The following is an 18,604-nucleotide window of genomic DNA, read 5'->3' as shown; positions in this document are numbered from 1 at the left end:
AAGACAAGGCTACTCAGTTAGGTAAATGAGATTGAAAGTCAGGCATCAGTGTCAGAGAGCCGCCCCCTCCCCATCCAGTTGTTGGGAAATTCTCATGAGGACCAAGCTGCTCATTTGCTACATATGTGTAGGGGGCCTAGGACAAGCCCATTATACAAAGTATCTGACTGAGTCATTAGAATGGATGTGTGAGGGAGACTTTGTCAAGCCAAGGAAATCAAGGATTAGCTATGGAGCCCAGCGGAATTCTGTGAGTTCAAGGCCAGCCCGGTTTACAATACAGAGGAGCCCTATCTAAAAAGATTTCCGCCTCCCCCCCAAGAAACCCAAACCTAAACAAACAAAAAAATCCTGTACATGTGACATAATGACTCCAAATTCAGTGCTTTTTCTTGCACACTATGTCACAAGAATGCTGGTGAAAGAATGTAGAACAGTTGTTCTCAACCAAGAGTGATTTGGCAGTGTCTCCCTGAAGAGATTTTCAATTCTTAAACTTGGTAGGGGTCATCACTGGCAACTAATGGGCAAAGGCCAGTAGATGCATTAAACATCTCATAATGCACAAGGTGTACACAACAAAGAATTATGTGACCTAAAAATTCAATAGTGCCAATTACCTTTGTCTTTAGACTATTTCATTCACCACCATATAACTCAAGCAAATTTTGGCAATTACTGAAATGCATTAAATTTAAAATTGAGCTCTTTGGCTTAACATGGCAACTTTTATGCTAAGGATTTAAAGAACCTTTCATTATGCTCCAGAACCAGATAATATAGGTTGAGAAGCTAATATTTGTTATAAAGATGGAGCAGCCTGTAACTTCATCCAGGCAGGTCATTTGTTCTCTCTGCAGGTATATGAGCACCTGTAGGCAGGGCCAATTTTTGTTTCTAAAATATAAACTTTGAATCTATTTAAGCTTTGGATTAGTATATACAGGAAGCCATAAAATCTGTGCCATGAAGCACATGGTGAAAAACCTTTAAATCATGAGTTTCAAATTGGTCTTTTTGACCATGAAAGAATTACAGAATCTTCTTAAATAGACTTACATCCTGGTAGGTGGATTGGCTCAAGTTATCTCTGTGACATAATTTAGAGGAGCTTCGTGGACTGGCCTGTTGAGTGATTTGGATTTTAGTGACTTTGATGTTCAGATGTATTTTTGGAAATAATTAACTAACAGGGTGGTGCTTTACATCATCCGATGTGCTCCATCACCAATAAGCTAGAAGATCAGAGCAGCTGAGGGTATAATATGAAAGCCTGAGAACTAGAGACCCAGTTGTAGAGCTTGAAAATGAAGCACTCTGAACATGGGAGAATATTGACATCCCCATTTAAGGAGATAGGATATTCAACCTTTTGGTTATTGTTCTTTCCAGGCCTTCTTCAATAGATCACATGGGTTCTACCAACACTGGGAAAAGATACATGCCTTACTCAGTTCTTCAATCTAAATGCTAATCTCTTCAGCTAATGCACTCACAGACACCTTCTGAAATAAGGCTTAACCAGCTACCTGCATCATTTGTGGTCCAAATAGACACATAAAATTAGCCCAAACATGTTCCACACACCAATTATTTCCACAGCTACAGCCACTCCACTCCTTTTCTTTGAATTAATCCCTCTGCCATTTTTATTCAAAACTGACAGGGGAGCCAGATGTGGTAGTTTAGGCTTGTAATCCCAAGAATCAGAAGGAAGCTGACAAAGGGACTTATCACAAGTTCAAAGGCCAGTGTGGGCTATATATATCCAGATCAGCCTGGAGTACAGAATGAGACCCTGTCTCAAAAACAGAACAAGCAGTCAAACAAGCAGGAAACTGACCTGGTTTTTACAATTCTGATCATCATTTTAATTCTAATTACACTACCTCAATTTCTGCCATTTTTGCTTTTTATGATGAGTAGTAAATATCTCTAGAGAAGCAATTTACATAATAGTTAAGATTTTTAAGCACTGAAATTTGACAAGCTGGGTTTGATCTTAGATGTGCTACCTCTTTTTTTTTCTAGCAGTATGACCTTGGGCAAGTGATTTAACTTCTACATATCTCTGTTATCTCCTCTATAAATAGGAATATTATCAGCCCCTTTTCCTTAAACAGCTAATATGGCTTAGAAAATTAATATTGCTTTCTTAAAACAGTAACTCACAAACAGCAATATTTCATGAAACATTAGCTATTTCTATTTGACTTTAACCGTAGAAGAATAGAAAAAAAAATGTTGTGACAGTCTATGGAAATGGTTTTAGAATTTGATCTCTAACTACCTTGCCTGCAGTGAAGCACAAAAAAGAAGAAAATGAAAATATTAGCTGTATCAGCACCCCATATTGAGACTCTCTTTGTATTGTTAAGTTCTATTATCTTCTAACAGAAACGTCTCTTCTCCATACTTCTACCCCTTTGGACAATCTAGACACTGCTGGCCTCTGTACAGAGCTGACATCATCCTGGCTAGGAAAGACTTGAAAACTCAGATCTATCACAGTTGTAAATTAACATACTTTCTTCAACTCAGCAGCTCCACCTTCAAGGACCTAGAGGGCAACAGCCTGAAGGATAGTGGCCATGAGGAGAGTGACCAGACTGACAGTGAGCATGATGTCCAGAGGAGCCTGTACTGTGATACTGCTGTGAATGATGTGCTGAACACCAGCGTGACCTCCATGGGATCTCAGATGCCTGACCATGGTAAGGGATGGACAATTTTAAGTTGACATTGTGTCCCAGAGAAGCCAGAGTCTTTTTAGACACATTGTAGGGCTTTAGTGCAGCACATGTAGTATTAGGTGGTTCATGATAGCAGCATCTAGAGAGTTTTGAGGTGTTACAACATCTCTTGGGATAAGTCTACCTCTTGTGTAATGTTGGGTCATTTTAAGCTGACGGCATCCATATTCTCTTTGATAATAATTGCACTGAGCACATAGGAAGTAAACAGATGCTTTCTCACCAGGAATAAATGGTTGTTTATGCTATAGTGCACGGATTCAATGATAAACTGCAAAGAACACAACTCCAGACCAGAGGGGTAGGGTTTATTTTTCCACTAGTCTGGTTAGCTTACCCCAGAGCCTCTGTTCTCTGCTTCCAGATTGTATAGTCTTTCCTGAAGATAGAAAGTGCTAGGCTTTCCATTTTGCCTACAGGGCTGCTCTTCCAAAGCCATGGAACTACTGAAGACATCAGTGTCATTGGTTATAGGGGAGGCAAGCTAGGGAAGGTGACTGAGTCAATCTAAAACCTTCTGTTGTGCAATGAATCTCAAAGCACACGTGAAGAGCCGCGTCCTCATGGACTAAGAGAATGCATTTTCATGAACCCAGACACAAGTACTTTTAAAAATAGGTGATCTTTAAAATGGAGCTGGGCAGAAACCACAGAATTAAAACAGTAGCAGAGTTCAGGTAAGGCAGATTGTTCATATGGACTTGGGCACAAATGTCATTTTCAATATTTTACTGATATAAACATGCTATGCAAACAGCCTGTCTTTTCCAGTTAAGAAGTATGAATTCAATTTGGTTTTTAGGTTCAGTGAAGCTTCAGAATGCTTGACTATGTCTTGAGAAAAGCTAGTCTCATGCTCAGCTGGAAGCCCTACTGCTAAAAGTCTTAAAGATGAGAAAACAAAATATGGTGATTCTGTGCTGGTCTTCAGCTGTGTCATTTTACTGTCAACATCATTAAACTCTTTTGTTTTGGTTTTCTAAATGAATCCAAAAATGCATGATTCACAAAACAAAATGTTTTTCATGGAAAAAAATTAGCCACTGTAAATTCTATTAAATTGCCTAATCCATTCCCTACTCAGGAGAGTCAAGTGTCAAAGTCTATCATACAGAGAGGTCACTACCAATTGTACACTGCCTCTTTCCTTAATTGGCAAGTGGTGACATTGGCAGAGATAATATTCTTTCTGGGAAACCTTAGTATATGGCTGAGGTTGAAAAAAAATTAAACATTTATATAGCTGAATCAGAGGCAATTTAATTCTCAGAGGATGAAGAAAGATATATATCATTTCCTGCTCATGTGTATCTCAAATAACTGCTTTCTTCATTTAGATCAGAAAGGTTTTCTTTTAGATGCTCTCTACAATGAAATGACTCCAGGAAAGAAAATAGTCATAATTGATTCTTACATTATGCCTGGCTAGACCAACATCTGTTTTAATTTTTTGTCACATTCCTCTAGGAAAACAGTATCAGTGGGTTGTAGCTAGATGCTCTAAGTGTTTCTTACAGATGGGTTGCATTATGTACTGTGTAGACTGAATAACAGTGAGAATATTAGAAAACAAGTATATGACAGCATCCAAAGACTCTCTTACAAAAAACATGATTTCACACACACATGCATATAGATACACTTTTATTTTACTATGTCATTTTGACAACATCCTTACAATTTGGTATTTTTTTTAAATTTTATTTATTTTTTTATTAATTTATTCTTGTTACATCTCAATGTTTATCCCATCCCTTGTATCCTCCCATTCCTCCCCCCCCCATTTTCCCATTATTCCCCTCCCCTATGACTGTTCCTGTGGGGGATTACCTCCCCCTATATATTCTCATAGGGTATCAAGTCTCTTCTTGGCTACCTGCTGTCCTTCCTCTGAGTGCTACCAGGTCTCCCCCACAATTTGGTATTTTATTTACATGCTTATATATTCATTTTTTTTTATTGCTCCAGCAATGTTTGAACTTTGAACCAACCCTTCAGCTGGTCCTTTCCATTTTGAGTGACAAAAGGAACTGAACTCTTTTTTTTTTTTTTTTTTTAGTTTTTCGAGACAGGGTTTCTCTGTGTAGCCTTGGCCATCCTGGTGTAGACCAGGCTAGCCTCGAACTCACAGCGATCCGCCTGCCTCTGCTTCCCGAGTGCTGGGATTAAAGGCATGCGCTACCATGTCCGGCGGAACTGAACTCTTGTTTATATCTCAGTCTTTACCTTGTGATACCCTACAACTTCTGATGATTTTGTGATGATTTTGCGTATCCCAAAACAACTGAGGCTTACCACAAGAACTGTGACACCAGCTAATGGGTTGATTATTAGTACTCCAAAATAGCCACTATTTTAACAACTTACATATTTTAGTATTTCTTGTCTCTAACCTGCATTCATGTAAGTGTATGTTTACTTTGTCTTAAGGCTCACTAGTTGAAAGACACCCACTGGAAGAATTCACCATACATGCCTGGTCTTGAATTACTCAGAAAAACTCTGAATATGATACTTCTTTTTGTTTGTGTGAATCCTTGCAATATCATACCAAATGCAACCAATAAAGGTTAAAGCCTTACACCACGGTATTGGGGAGTTTGGCTCACCTTTGATGTCATAACTGTGGGTCTTTCTTATGCCTTATGACCTATGACTTTTAACATTAGTATTATCTCCTTCTCTGTACATGTGGGAACATGTATTTGATGGGAAATCCCAAGAATATCAACACAAAAGCAATTTTTATGCACCCATTATTTTTTTCCTTGAGCAAGCAGAAATGTCTTGTTATATGGTCTCATATTGCATTGTCAATATTTAAGCAGGTACAAATTATGGTTGTTTCACTCCTTTTAAGAGGCTCTGGAGCCTTAGGCTTCATTGTGATGTCCTACATTTCTTCAGCATTTGCTTTTATAACTTTGCTACAGCATTTGAATGCTCAGTATGAATGACAAGGGGGGTTTTCTGTCTTAAGTACAGGCCCAAATGTCTTAGTTTTCAGTAGCTTTTCTATGAGACTCTTCCTAGGCATGAAAACCCCAGAATCACTGTGTTCAATGAAGGAAGGAGACCATTTAAAAGACTTTCAAATTCAAAGGACAAACCCGGATGTTTAGTCACTGTGGAGGTTGGATTGTATTTTGATTACTTCACACAAAAGTATTTGTGAGCTGGGTCAGAGTGGCAATCAAGGAATGACAAGAATCTCTGCTTTCTTCATCAGTATCCACATTGGCATCTCTCTTAACAAGTTTGAAACCAGGTCAGGAAGTGGGTGAACTTGCTGAGCTTAATTCCCTGGTTGTCACAGAATTCCAAATTTATTTGCCACCCATCGTGGCCATGAATTAATATGGCTTATTGAGATTTGTCCCCAGTCCTGTGATCATGTTGTGGCTTCCTGGAAAGGAAGATAATAGAGCTTTCTTTAACCTCTGCTTCCTCTTGACACAGTACACTGTTTAAGATATTATCTCTCAATTGGTCTCAACATACCTTTAGAACAAACAAGTGCTGTCACATCTGGCCAGCTTGTCTCTTCTGACTGGGCTCCTGAGGTGATTTGATGCTGAGTGTGGGCATCTAAGTCACATCTCTTAACCAGTGTGTTCCCTATCTGATTTATTCAGTACATTTACCACCTTCTTGAGAAGATAAGAATATTGATTCCTTTAATGCCTAAAGTTGACAATAGGGTGGAGAGAGATGGCCGAGGCTCATGGTTTGGTTGCATAATTGAGGTTATTACCAGATTCAATCTCACCTGAGCCAGTTTGTTTCTGAGATGAGTAGTGCTGAGGTTAGTAGACCATATGCTTTCCTCTTATTTTTTTGCAAGGACATTTGTGGTGATGTGTATATTGCATTATGCTTAAATGTGTGATATAGATATAAAACTAAAGTTTATGGGGATCATATCTTAGAACCACACACTAGTTCTAAGCCCAAGTAATTCAATTGAAATCACACTCAATTTCCTTCCTTATGATTGTAATTATTGATTATAAATTCATCTACTGAAAAAAATGACTGTAATTGCTCTAATGTGCACCTAATTTAGAGTTCACTACAACACTGAGTTGGTTTCCTTCCCATGTTAATTGGTAACAAATAGAAGCAATGCACAGAAATTTATAGTGGTGATCTGCTTTTCACATCCAAACACACCCAAATGCAAGATAATCATTGCTTTAGTTAGGGAAGAAGATTTAATGGGGAAGTGTTAAGTTCTGAATTTTACTTGTTTATTAAATTCATCACGTAAATGATATTCAGCGTATTTTCTGTGTAAAACATGAACCAGAAAAACTCAGTGTGCACTTAATTTGACTGCTGCTATAACATTGCCATGAAAATGTCCTATAGTTTTCATTCCATGCAAAGACTAGTGCCAACCACAAATGTATTAAGATGTTTTCACCGGCAACACTCTACTGACAGTTTGGAATTTCATTTCCTCTAGTCTTTTAATGAAATTATGATTCAGTGACTGAACATTTTTCTTTATATCCTTATCTATCCCTCTGACTTACCTCTCACCTCACTAAATTTCCAAACACTCATTTCAATTAATCTCTTGGCAAAACAGGGAGTTCTCAGTGGAGAATAATTTGTGACATTGCAAAGCAGTGTGATGCTGGGCTCCAGAAATTGTAGCATGGACCAGATGTTCATAGAGTAATTGAAAATTCCATTTTATCAGAATAGCATTTGCTGTCAAAAAGTTTTATCTTTACTTCAACAAAGAGGTTGATTAGATCCCCCTGGACCTGAATTAGCATCTTTGAGGCTAGATATACTGCTTTGCAATTCATGTGGTTATTTCCTTCTTAGTTTTGCTCATATAGGAACTTTTAGAAGTATCTTCATCTTTTTACAAGTATACCCACTGAGATGTTTACTTACTTGAACACAGAATCATGTTTACAATGTTGTTACATATGTTTCTTTTGATCTTATTCATTCTGCCCCAGGTAGTATAGTATTTTGATATTAAACAAGTATGATACATACATAAAACATATACATAAGACAGAGAGAGATAAAGACAGGGTCAGAGACAGAGAGAAAGAGAGAAAGAGAGTGTCCTTCACTCAAAAATATTTTTGAGGGCTCATGTATATGGCTCTGAAAATGGAATGTGTTAATTATGCTGTTACTGATGCTAAAGTACCATGTGTTTGCTTTGTCTTGTTTAGGGTCTACTGAGATGACCTCAAAATAAAATTGTTAATATTGTGCCAGTACAAAGGGCTAATAATGATCTTATTTTATGAAAATATCATAAACATATTTCTTGATGTTTTAATTTGCACAATAATATTAGAAACTATTTTTAAAACTATTGGGACTCTAAATGAGAGACGCATGGGAGAACAGCAAAATAAAAGGATCCAGAGGGTCCTAGAAATCTACAAGTAGAACAATATGATAGGCAGATTTGGGCCCAGGGGTCCCGCTCAAACTAAGGCACCAGCCAAGGACAATACAGGAGGTAAACTTTAAACCCCTTCCCAGATCTAGCCAATGGTCAGAATATTCTCCACAGTTGAGTGGAGAGTGTGATACGACTTTCTCACGTACTCTGGTGCCTCACATTTGACCATGTCCCCTGGAGGGGGAGACCTGGTGGCACTCAGAGGATGGACAGCAAGTAGCCAAGAAGAGACTTGATACCCTATGAGAATATATAGGGGGAGGTAATCCCCCTCAGGAACAGTCATAGGGGAGGGGAATAATGGGAAAATGGGGGGGGGGAGGAATGGGAGGATACAAGGGATGGGATAAACATTGAGATGTAACAAGAATAAATTAATAAAAAAAAAAAAAAAGAAAGATTTGACCACGCAACGCAGATTTCCACTCAAAACCTGTGACATTCCTCTTCGACACCCTCTACTAGACATTGCCCTGCTGAAGGGCCTTTGCTTTTCCTTATCTCTGTACCCAGAAGAAAACAATAAAATAAACAGGTAACTTAAAAAAAAAAAAAAAAACATGCTTGCTCTGAGGTTGAATTTCATGTTCATCTTCAAATTCATTATAGGATGATAGGTTTCTTTCCTTGTTGGTGTATGGGATTCAATGCCTAGTTCAACTTTTTTTGATACCCAGAAATATTAAAGTTTCCTTGTGTGAAATATAACTTTGTTGTGTAGTATAGTATAACTTTGAAGCTAGGGAGAGAGGTAAGAGGTGGAGATTTTATTTATTTCAACTAAATGCTTGTATTTAGATAGTAATTTCCCTACAAAGCATTATTTATACTTTATTGTGGCAATCATTGGTTGCAATAGAAAGTTGCTTTTAACTAGTTAAAACATCTATTATCTTAGCACTTATTCACTAACATTATTTTGGTATAAACCATTTGATCAAAGAATTCTTTTTTACACTTAATCATCTGTTTCTCCATTGCAAGACATTTGGAGTAAAACAAACTGTTTATCTTCTTTGAAATAGAAAAACTAATTGCATGTACACACACACACACACACACACACACACACACACACACACACACACAGTGTTTTTATAACCCATTTGGAACTTTTAGTTATTTCATATTCAAGGTCATTTTAAAATTTACTATTAATATCAGTTATGATAATAGATTCATTATTTATCCAGAGAACGTGCTATCTCAATTAGATTATACAATGAATTTAGAGATTAGACCCTATACAACGGGGGCACAATGAGCAATTAAAAGTTTGATCCTGTAGAAGTTTATGAAACAATAGCATAAATGGTCCAGTATGGAATAGACTGCCATATGATCAGTGAAGAAGTCAATTAAGAGTATTTGAACTGGAAAGCAAAATGCACCTTAAAAGATACTTTGGTGTAGTAGAATCCCATTGGAGAAAGAGCAGGAAGCCAGACCCCAATACTGTATGTTAGATAAAATTATTCTCTATTTGGATAATTTTCTAGGTGAATCTTCTCCAGCTGTTTCATGCAAAAGTAAGTTTTGCAGGCCAGGATGAATAGATATACTGCAAATAGGGTAAAAGATAGGAGCAAAGTCAAAATGATGGCTTCTTAATTGTTTCCACTCATGATTTTATTTTGCTTGGACTTGAAATATATAAGAATCAAATAAGGCATTTTCTAATAATAAATGATAGAGAAATTTATTTTAAAAATATATCTTTGTAGACACATAATTTTAGCATTTATTAAAGATTAAACAAAATTTGCATAAGTTGAATGTACTTATTTATTTTTACATAAAGACTTAAATATTGGGTGCATATTTTATATGTAAGGATATAGAAATTCTTAATTTTTCAGAGTTTATAAATATTTTATTTTATTTTATTTTTTGTAGTTAGATTATTCATTTATGCTTTTTAAAAATTTTTTATTAATTTATTCTTGTTACATCTCAATGGTTATCCCATCCCTTGTATCCTCCCATTCTTCCCTCCCCCCCAATTTTCCCATTATTCCCCTCCCCTATGACTATTCCTGAGGGGGATTTCCTCCCCCTGTATATGCTCATAGGGTATCAAGTCTCTTCTTGGCAACCTGCTGTCCTTCTTCTGAGTGCCACCAGGTGCTTGGAACTAAATATTTTGATTTTATAATCATCAATGAAGAGAACACTACTTTGTATATATAGCATAGAAAGACAGATGTATCTTTATGTTCATTTCAGAATTGCTCATTATCTTGTCCTAATCTGAAGCCAGAGTTCATTTAATATTCTTTTTTCAAAATGAGACTCAAGTCAGCAACTCAAACGTCACATTTTAAAATAAAACATTCTAAGAGAATATAATTCAAAATATACTGATTTAATATACATTGAGGAATGATAAGAGCAAAATATTAAAAGCCTTTGTTTTGTGTGATTAAGTTATGCTGCTTCATAAAAACAGTGTAATAAACATGACATTTCATACACTTTGATATTTTGACCAAAGAGCTTGAGTGAGTGTTAGTTGGTGTTGTGTAGTGTTTGGTATGCACAGGGAAAAGCATGCATGTGGTGAAGAAGAGCCAGAGCTGTGATGACGTTGCAGGGTTCAACATGAACTAGCACTGCCTGAAACACCTCAGATTCATCATGTATTTGATTCAGATTTATTTTTGGTTGTTGTGTGTCCAGAAATATTTTACTATTGTCATTTTTTTTTTTACAATCGTCCCTATGAACCTGTATGTGATTATAACCCATATTCTAGGGGGCCATAATATTGACTGCTTCACATGCTCAATAGATGCACTAATATAGGAAGATTATTTTCCTTTTTGAAACTTATTTCTGTCTACAATCATATGACCAATAATCTGTCAGGATAGAGATGCATAAGTCTAAACATGGCTTTAAAATACTTGTATCTTTCTCATTCTTTCTGTTAGTACATTTATTATGAAATAAATATGGGGAATTACATATGGTAACAATTTAAGAAGCAATTTAAAGAATATCAGACTTATAAATCATCTTTTTATTATGTGACCACTTTTGAGATGGCCTTTCTTTGGCTACACATGTTTTTTCAGTCATCAAAAATTAGTTTTTTTCCTGGTCTTTTTATTCGCTGTCTTCACTAAGTGTTTCATTGCTAGGACACATCAAGCCAGGGGAAAGCTTTCTTGATCCATCCACATAAATTTCTACAAGGAAGTATTTTATCTTTTTCTTCACGTTAATCTTCACAATAAAAATCCAACTTAAAAAACAAAATCATCAACAACACCCACAACAACCACCAAAACAAAACAAAACAAAAACAAAAACAAACCAACCAAACACTAGGTCCGACAAGGTTGCAGTTGTCCTCTAAAGCCATGAAAACCATTGCTTGTTAGGGTACTATCCACATGCTCTTGTAGAGGTGTTGTCAAAAGTCCTAAAGCATCTTGAAGTTGGTCATATGTGACCTTTTAAAAGTCAGGATGGGTGGAAATGTCATTCCCTGTTGTAAATGGGAAGACTAGTATCGCAAAAGCCCATTACTCTGCCTAGTGAAGAGAAGTTAAACTGTTCTTCACAGTTAAAGAGAGCCAGCAAGGGGCTGGGGAGATGACTCAGCATGCAAGAACACTCAAGCTTGGTGGCTTGAGTTTAAATCTGCAGAACCCATGTAACAATTTTGGTATGGTTTCCTAACCCTGTAGTTTGGTCATGGGGGGCGGAGGCGATGGAGGGTGTAGAAACACACAAAAAATGCTGAAGCTTGCTGGCCACCAGCCAAGCCCCAGAACCCTGAGACCCTTCTCTTCTCTGTGCACATGTCTGCACACTATCCCTTCTCACACATGTATGCATTCAAGCTGCTCCCCCCAGGAGAGAGAAACATTAATCAATTAACTAAACAAAAAACAAAAGAATTAGCAATGAAATGGTCTCTAGGGTTATCAAACATATCTTTTGATGATAGACCATATGTGTGGGTGAGAAATTCAAAGTAACATTGTGAGAGATTTAAGGTTTTATGATGAACTCTGAACACTGCTTAGAAATAGGCAGGTCAGAGGTCTACTGTGTGCCTAGAGATATGTACAAGCTGACATGTAGCACAGGTGACTTGAAGGACACTGAATCCAGGAGGTGCTAAAAGAGTTTATCGGAAAACAAACTCTGACTTCACACTGCCACATTGATGAGGCTTTTTTGAGAGATACTTTGTCTTGTAAGGATCCTTATAACCAGAAGTAATAGCTATATACTGATAAACATTGAAAATTCTGGCAACAAACAGGCAGGCTGCTAAATAAAAACCAAGCGACATTGTTTAATTTGTAAGTTTTGCTGTTTTTAATCTTAGAAATACCCACTTCAATGGCAAACAAGACTATCCGGATTCCTGTTTCAACAGGAAAAATTTCAACATGATTAAAGTTAGAGCCCCAGATACAAGTTTATGGGCTCCTAGTCCAACTGGCCAAGCCCCTAGTGACTTTCTGAACTGTGGCCTACAATCTAGTCTCTAAGCTTTGTGGGAGGAAAATTGAAATCTGGTTTGAATAAAAGGATACTTTATAATGCTGTTTCTTTTAAGTGAAAATCTGCAAGCATACATTGCTCTAATTACCTGAGAAAACTTGATAGGCCTAATTGATTATAGCAAGGCAGCTTCCCAGACATTAGTTTGCAAATTCCAATTCTGTGCCAGAGATCTAGTTTCCAACTTCTCTGCTGTCATTCTCTTGGTCTCTGCATTTTTCTTCCCTTCTAATAGATGTTGGATGGCATGCTTTCCTCTTCCATCAGTCTGTAACATTACCAACCTGTGTGAACAATAGCATCTTTCCACTTTAATACATAGAAAAGAGGGAGAAGGGGAATGGTGTAGGTTCCAAGATATTTAGACTGGTCAAACTGTTCTAAGCCATTACCACCTGCTGTTTTTAATCATTAATGAGGCTGTCAGTTAGCTTTAATCTGGGAGATGAACCAAAAGGATGGTTTTGATTTTAATTTAATTTAAAAATGGGCTTATTGAAACAAAACAAAACAAAAATGCCTCCAGCTTCTAAGAGTCAGGTTGTACCCTGCTGATAAACCAAGGCAAGTTAGAGACAGAAACTGAACCATCACTGACATGCAAAAGTAAATTATTTTAAATGCAGACAACTTTTGTCATTGCCATGACTAGCCAGAAAATTTAGTTCTTTTAATTTGAGCATTTATTGCATCCCACAGACAGGCTGCATATAAATATCTGTTCCATTTTTCTTTCTGGGAGAAAAACTGATGTACAAAACAGTAGAACAGCTGTATTAATGTCAGAATACAAATTGATGACAAAGTCCAGAATGCAGCTCAAAGTACAAATTATTTCTCTGGACTCAATTCTCATCAAATTGTTTGTACATTTCAGAAAAGTTGAGTGATTATCTGTGAGTTCTCTATTAAGCCTGAGTTTTTGTATACTGGGTGATTTTGCTTAGTGGCAAAATGAGAACTCAGAAATACAATATATAAGCACCAAGTGAATTTCAAAGACCTATAGCCAGGACTTTGTTTGTGGGGACTGTCAGTGTAGAAGGATTCATTACACCTGTCTGAGCTTCACCCACCACTTTCAGATTTATAATTGATTTAAATTGAAATTGGACAAAAGGGAAACCTTCCTTTGATTGTAGAAAACATTACTATTGGGCCCCAGTTAACTTGAAGGTAGGTGTATCAAATCACACTCGTCTGTTAGCACAGCAAGTCAAAGCACTTTTGGAACAGAGCTCTTTTTTTTTTTTTTTTTTTAGATTTTTTTATTAATTTATTCATATTACATCTCGATTGTTAGCCCTTCCCCTGTTTCCTCCCATTCTTCCCTCCCTCCCATTTCTCTCCTTCTCCCCTCCCCTATGTCCGTGACCTAGGGAGACCTCCTTCCCCTATACATGCTCTCAGAATATCAAGTCTCTTCTTGGTAACTAGCTATCCTTCCTCTGAGTGCCACCAGGTCTCCTCATCTGGGGGACATGGTCAGAAAAGGGGCACCAGAGTTCCTGTGAGAGTCAGATCTCACTCTCCACTCAACGGTGGAGAGTATCATGTTCGTCGGCTAGGTCCTGGTAGGGGTTCGAAGCTTACTGCCTATATTCTCCTTGGCTGGTGCCTTAGTTTGAGGAGGACCCCAGGATCCAGATCTGCCTATCATAAAGTTCTTCTTGTAGGTTTCCAGGACCCTGTGGGTCCTACTATTTCCTCTTTCTTCCATGCTACTCTTGCCTAAAGTCTCAATCGGATATCCTCTCCTCTGACCCACTTTCTTGGTAAGTAAAGATTTTCATGGTACATATCCCTTGGACTAGTGTTTTGATATAAGTGAGTATATACCGTTTGTCTCTTTTTGCTTCTGGGTGTAGTCACTCATTATGATAATTTCTAGATCAATCCATTTGTCCACAAATTTCGGGAATTCCTCGTTTTTAATAGCTGAGTAGTATTCCATCGTGTAAATATACCACAGTTTCTTAGTCCATTCTTCTACTGAGGGACACTTAGGCTGTTGCGAAATGGGGCTTGGAACTTAACAGAGAATTCTCAACAGAGGAATATCAAATGGCTGAGAAACACTTAAAGAAATGCTCGTCCTCGTTAGTCATCAGAGAAATGCAAATCAAAACGACACTGAGATTCCATCTTACACCCATCAGAATGGCTAAGATCAAAAACTCAAATGACACCACATGTTGGCGAGGATGTGGAGAGAGAGGAACACTCCTTCATTGCTGGTGGGAATGCAAACTAGTACAACCACTTTGGAAAGCTATCTGGCACTTTCTCAGAAAAAGGGGAATAGGGCTTCCTCAAGACCCAGCTATCCCACTTTTTAGAATATACCCAGAAAATGCCCTACCACACAACCGGGACATATGCTCAACCATGTTCATAGCTGCTCTATACATAATAGCCAGAACATGGAACAGAGCTCTTAATCTATTCAGCTAATGAGTCTGGAAATGAACTGAACTAGCAGAGCAGGCACCAAGGAACCAACAGTTCAAACTCCTATTTACTATCTCCTATTTACCTTTTGGTGTTTCCTTTGTGATGCCAATTAGTATCCCTTAAAACTTGCTGCTCAGGCTTTTTCTTTTTTTGTTTTGTTTTGTTTTGTTTTGTTTTCAGACTTTTTCAAAGAAACATAGTTCACTCTAAGGATAGTGTTCCCCATTATGAAGGAAAATGATTGGTCATTTAAGTAAAGTTTGAGTGATTAATCTGTATTTCTCTGTCAAGTAAAATGCCAGGAAAGTTCCATCATCATGTCGTTTACAGGATTGTCCAGGTTTTGATAATATGGAAATGGACGGTGGATTGTTTCCACCATGTCTACATCTTACATCAACACATGTATGTGCTGATGATCAGAGGGTCCTTTCCCTAGGCTGTAGCCACAGCCAGCCTGCTAGACTGCCTGTCTGCCTTGTGATTTGAACTGAGTTTTGAATAAAGTTAATGTTGTGTTTTGCTTCTTGTGGGACAATGAGACAAAGAATGCTGTAGTTTGGGAAGGAGGAAACATCTTCAAAGCTGAAGTGCTCCTTAACTCAAAATGATAGGTTGTCAGATGGTCCTACCCACAATTGAAAAGGCTGTATGTGCATAAGAAGAGGGAGGAACAGTATTCTTTGTCCTTGATAGTTCCCCATTCCACTCCCTGTTTGGTAATTCCAACACTTGGAAGTAAGCGTATCACTAAAGAAATATCACTGTGAGCATTTCAAGCATGTTGCACCCTGGCCTTTTGCTTACCTGTCTTCAGTACTTCTTAGTGGTTTCTTTCTCTCTTTTGTATTCCAAATAAAAATTATCTGAAATAAGTTACTTACAGATCCTGTGGGAATGAATCTCTAGATGAGGAAATTAGCTATCTTTTAGATGAGACTTACAAAGCTAGACAATATCTTTCTTCATTTAGGAAAGGAGAACATCCTCAAGGAGAAGAATGTTCATCATCATCTAGGATCCTTTAAAGCTTAAAGTTCTTGTACCAGAAATTCAAGTATGGAACCACATATTCTACATATCCCACATTTCCATTGACATTGATATATGTTTGAATCCTGGCAGACTTTGGGATCATTGTGATAAGCAACACATGTTATAATATATTATTTATCCTTTATGGCAACTCTAAGTGATAGACAAGCATAGAACTAAAACCAAAAATGCAAAGAATGTGAGCCATTTAAACTGAGGAGTAAAATCAGACTCTTAGCCAACTAAGAAATATATATATATATAAAACACAGAATGAGGTGATGAGAGAGAAATGAAGTAAGGTACACAGATATATGGTTGAAACTGAGATTGACAGGGATATAATGAGCTATAATCAAGACTTCCTTTACTGTGTGTGGTGTAACTAGCCTTCACAGCTAAGCCTGAGAATCCTGCTTCTCATTGGAGTCTTCCAGATAGACAGTGCCCTATAAATATGAGCTGGCTCTAATGAGAGAATGCAAATACTTTAATACTACTCCATAATATTTAAGATCAACATTGCCAGTCTTGGCACATAGCATAATGAAGATTAATATAGACTTTGGAGTAGGACAAATCTAAGTTCCAGGTTAGCCTTTGACAATCGATGCCTGTGGTTCTCAGTTTAGTTACTCATTTTTTTTCTCATTTGCAAAATGGGAGAATGACAGACATTGCCTATCAGGGTGGTTATGAGATGATTCACTTCGTGTGTTTTCTGCCAAATAGTAAGTACCCAAAGCATAAACAGAGTCAGTGAACTAGGCTTTCCATTTTGCTTAAGCTCTGTATCCCTATTATCCAAAACTCCTCATCTGTGATCCTTTGAATAGAGGCCAAGGCAACTGCATTTTATGATGGTAGTTCAAATTTCAGACACCCCACAGGAGGATAGTGAATATATGTTTTCAAATTCATAGTAAGTTGTAAATGATTTCTATTAGATATTATTCCAAACTGGGGATTAGGTAGAGATACAGAGGAGGATGACTTCTAGATATTGAATACAGTCTCAGACAAGGGCCATGTATAGAAAAGAGAGGCCTGGAGCTATCAGTGTCCAAAAGAACATTTGATAGTTGTATTTGGTTTACTTGCTATGAAATGTGTAGATGTCTGAAAGTTCCATTCCCTACCCAGTCAGTCTTTAGGAATCAGCCAAATTGAGATAGAAGAGATTATAGAATATTCATGAAAGATTTGAGGTAGACTCTGGACTAATTTAAATTAAAAATGCACGTATTCTGGCATCCTTGTGAGATAAGCAAACCTCTGGTTCTTCTCTGATGGTGGTGATTCTACTTAGGCTCCCCTAGGTGAAACGATGATGCACAGCTCAGTTCCTAGGTTCCTCGCCTCGGTATTGTTCTTGCCTCATTGCTCATAAACAGCTGATAAGGGGCAGATATTGTTGTGATTCTTTTGTTGTTCTTGCTGTTCAAACAGCGTGGTCAGACTTTCACAGAAAAAAAAAAAAAAAAAAAAAAAAAAAAAAAAAGGAAAATACACCTTTCATTTCTAGATTTCCTCCAAAAAATCAGCCTACAAATAAAGAATATAAAGAATCCCTTCTGTTCTTTTTCTCTTCTCTCACTACACTGAAAAATGCTCAGCTCCTACCTGAAAGGTCATATCTTCTTGCCATATGAATGAGCTCACAGCAGGTCCATGGGGACACTGTCATCTGAGAAATGATGGGAATTTATGTGCCTCTGGATTTCTTCCCTTTTTGTAGTGGAAAAAAAAAATGAATTTCTTAATGATTGAAAAAAAAACCCTCCAACTTCCAGCTCTTACAAAGTTTTAAAATCTTAGAAGAGAGCCACTCATATAAATGAAATAATAAGTGAAAAAAAGAATTCTACCCTAGCTTTCCTTAGAGTTGTTTGTTTTATATTACTTTCAGTTAAGTGGCTCACCCTTACCGGTTCTATCCTATTTAATCTAGCTAGCAGGCTGCAATTTTGCAGCATAAAGTGTTTTGGCTTGTGAAGGACCTTATGATGTATTTGCATTTGTCAATACGCAAATAAAAGGAGGGACAAAAGAGAACTGTGAACAATTAAGGGTATGCACAAAGAATTAGAACACAGGGATCAGCGCCATGGCTATTTAAAAAGGCAGATCCATTGTCAAAATAATTTTCCTTTCATAATTTGACATCCCATGAAAAATGTAGCTGAAAGTACATAATTTCTCTAGACCTAAAAGTATAAATCCATAAGCTATATGCAAAATATTAAAAATAATTATAATCCCTAAAATAATGTTATAGCACATGATTCAGTAGGAACAAGGGCTTGAAATTTCCATAGTATTTGTTTACATGCTGCCTTGAGTAAGTCACTAAATGCTCAAAATTTCACTTAGTATGTTTGTAATGAAATCATTT

The 18,604-nt window shown here is 37.2% G+C and overlaps 1 protein-coding gene across 4 annotated transcripts in view; it reads left to right on the top strand.

Moving 5' to 3' along the window:
* Pcdh19 (protocadherin 19) overlaps nt 1-18,604 on the top strand; it is a 101,020-nt gene that overhangs the window by 59,529 nt on the left and 22,887 nt on the right. For 2 of the 4 annotated variants that reach the window (XM_051142580.1, XM_051142577.1), the window contains one exon: nt 2,545-2,714. In XM_051142580.1, coding sequence (XP_050998537.1) covers nt 2,545-2,714 — 170 coding nt within the window. Of the gene's footprint in view, nt 1-2,541; nt 2,715-18,604 lie in introns of all 4 variants that reach the window. The other 2 variants (XM_051142578.1, XM_051142581.1) reach the window with 1 other exon arrangement.

The sequence above is a fragment of the Acomys russatus genome, chromosome X, assembly GCF_903995435.1.
Source record: "Acomys russatus chromosome X, mAcoRus1.1, whole genome shotgun sequence".
In the NCBI taxonomy this organism is placed as follows: Eukaryota; Metazoa; Chordata; class Mammalia; order Rodentia; family Muridae; genus Acomys; species Acomys russatus.
Note: the sequence above shows the minus strand (reverse complement) of the source record. Positions and strands in the feature narration are given on the sequence as shown.